The 2475-nt window shown below is 24.4% G+C and overlaps 1 protein-coding gene across 1 annotated transcript; it reads right to left on the bottom strand.

Annotated features, from left to right (window-relative positions):
• LOC101261987 (probable WRKY transcription factor 43) lies at nucleotides 1-2475 on the bottom strand. The gene is made up of 2 exons (XM_004233537.5): nucleotides 2276-2475; nucleotides 1-196 (listed from the first exon to the last, which is right to left on the bottom strand). The coding sequence occupies exons 1-2, from the start codon at nucleotides 2473-2475 to the stop codon at nucleotides 1-3; spliced, it is 396 nt and encodes a 131-aa protein (XP_004233585.1).

Below are 2475 nucleotides of genomic sequence, written 5' to 3' on the forward strand. Positions count from 1 at the left end.
TTAATTAATTAAATGGCATGGAGGATTAGGAAAAATATGCATCTGATGGAGGATTTGTTCAAAATTATCATTGGGCTTTTGAATAGGATGAGTGTGCATTCCTTCATAAGTAGTCACTACAACTGTTTCATCTTTGGAAAGGCGCTGTACTTGCTTCTTCACATTGCATCCTTCATGAGTACATCTGTAGTAGCTTCTGCGTGCAGTACATGCATGTTTCAATATTTAGTTCAGCAGACCACTCATATTTCTATTTTCTATATATATAATAATAGAAGAGTGAAGTGGAAGGATGATCACGTATAAAAATGTAATTTCACGCTAACAAATATCTATTTAGAAAAATGATAAATAATTATAAAAACATCGTTTTGTACATGAAGTGAATGATGATCAAGGGAATAAGTGTAATTTTACATTAACAAAAATCTATCAAGAATGAATAAGAAAATTAAATAGTTCTAGAAACATCTTAGGTTATTGTTATTATCATTAACTTATTTTATTATTACTTCACTTTCTTTTCTTTTGTGAGTTATTGTGATATCTAATTTATTATTACTCTATTTTACTATACTTTAATTTAATTCTTAATATTTTTTCAATTCATTGTTTACTTTTTATATAAAAATTTATGATGAATTAATTATTTTCATCTTTATTTTGGTTCTAATTAATATACTTGAAAATAAATAAATTTGAAAAAATTAATAATATATATTAGATTGAAATTAAAGAAAATGCTACAAAGTAACTTTATGAATAAAAATGAATAGGATGATATATTTGTATAAAGACGACCAAGAATAAAATATAATTACATATTAATAAAAATCTATCAAAAATAAATAGTTTTAGAAACATCATTTTATATGTGAAGTGAATGATGATGAAAGGTAAAAATGTAACTTCATGCAAACAAAAATCTACCAATATAACAAGAAAATTAAATAGTTCTAGAAACATCTTTAATTATTCATATTAGTATTACCTCATTTTTGTTATGTCTTCACATTTTATGAGTTATTGTGATATCTATTTTTTCATATAAAAGTAAATAAATTATTATTACGCTTAGCTCTTAATAATTATATATCAAGTATAATATTAGGTAGAATCAATCAAAATTAAAACTAAAAGTTATATGTATATTTAAATTTTTGTATTGATATATTTTTTAATTTTGTGATCTTAAATATACTATATAAAAAAATTAAAATTCAGAAGTTATTTTCTTTTTGAAATGAAATTAAAAAATAAGTTCATATAAATTGAAAATGATGGAGTCATATATTAAAAATGAAATATAATGATTTGAAAACTTTAATTCTTCATTTTAATTTCTAGTTTGTTACATATTTCAAAATTACATAAAAAAAAGAAGCTTAAAAACGCAATGTAACAATTTAAGATATTTTTAGAAAAACATAGTTAAAAAAACATAATGAAATTTGATTGACTCCTTATTTTTATCGAAGCAAAAAAGTTGCATATATTATTTGAAAATAACGTAAGAACTAAAAAGTTTTTATAATCACAGTAAAATAACAATTAAAAATATGTGAGAGCCACATAAGAAATTTCATTGATTTTCCTAAAAAATCACTTATATCACGTAAAATGAAACAAATAGAGTAACATGTATTATTCAAAAATGACAAAAGAGTTATATAAATTAACAATAAAAAAAAATTAAAAAAACACATAGAGAAAATTTAGTTCACATTTTCAAATTTCATTTGTGTCACATAATAAAAAGAAAAAAAATTAACATACGTTGGGTCTGCGCTGGCGCGGATTCCTGATATCTAGTATAATATATATATATATATATATATATATATATATATATATATATACCAAAACCACCCTTTGCATATCATTAATTGGATTTAATTAATTTCGAGTGAGTAAATAAGGTCATAAGTTAATATGAAATCAGTGAATAAGAGGAAAGTAGTAGCTAGCTAGGGTTCACATTTTAATTATCATAGATCAATGAACATACACCTAGATTATTAAAGAAAATCTTTGACATGAGTTGAAGTAAGTAATCATATGAGTATAACAAAGGCTGAGAGAGGGGTGGGTTGCTCGGACAGGAAGACATCACACACCATATATATTCTTCAACTCTAACGTGGTTTGCAGTCATGCAAGCAAAAATTCATGATATGCACGTACGTACGGGGTTATATATATATATAACATAGAAAAATATTTTTGGGTACGTAGTGATAACAATCTAATTAGAAGAAATGATGAAATAACGTACCTTGGGTAATTGTTGTTCTTGACAGCCTTTTGTCCATATTTTCTCCATCGATAGCCATCATCAAGTATATCAACCTGACTTTTAGTTTGAAAAGCAAATCTGGGCTTCTTAATTTTCTTATTCTTAACCGATAACAAATTACGATGATCATTTTGCATCCTCTCGGATACAGAACCAACAACCACATCATTAATATCCAT

The sequence above is a fragment of the Solanum lycopersicum genome, chromosome 2, assembly GCF_036512215.1.
Source record: "Solanum lycopersicum chromosome 2, SLM_r2.1".
Classification (NCBI taxonomy): domain Eukaryota; kingdom Viridiplantae; phylum Streptophyta; class Magnoliopsida; order Solanales; family Solanaceae; genus Solanum; species Solanum lycopersicum.

Coding starts and splice junctions, on each gene's coding strand:
- LOC101261987 (XM_004233537.5), bottom strand. CDS start 2,475: ATGGATATTAATGATGTGGTTGTTGGTTCTGTATCCGAGAGGATGCAA. Junction 197..2,275: donor AAGAACAACAATTACCCAAG/GTACGTTATTTC, acceptor TACTGCACGCAG/AAGCTACTACAGATGTACTC.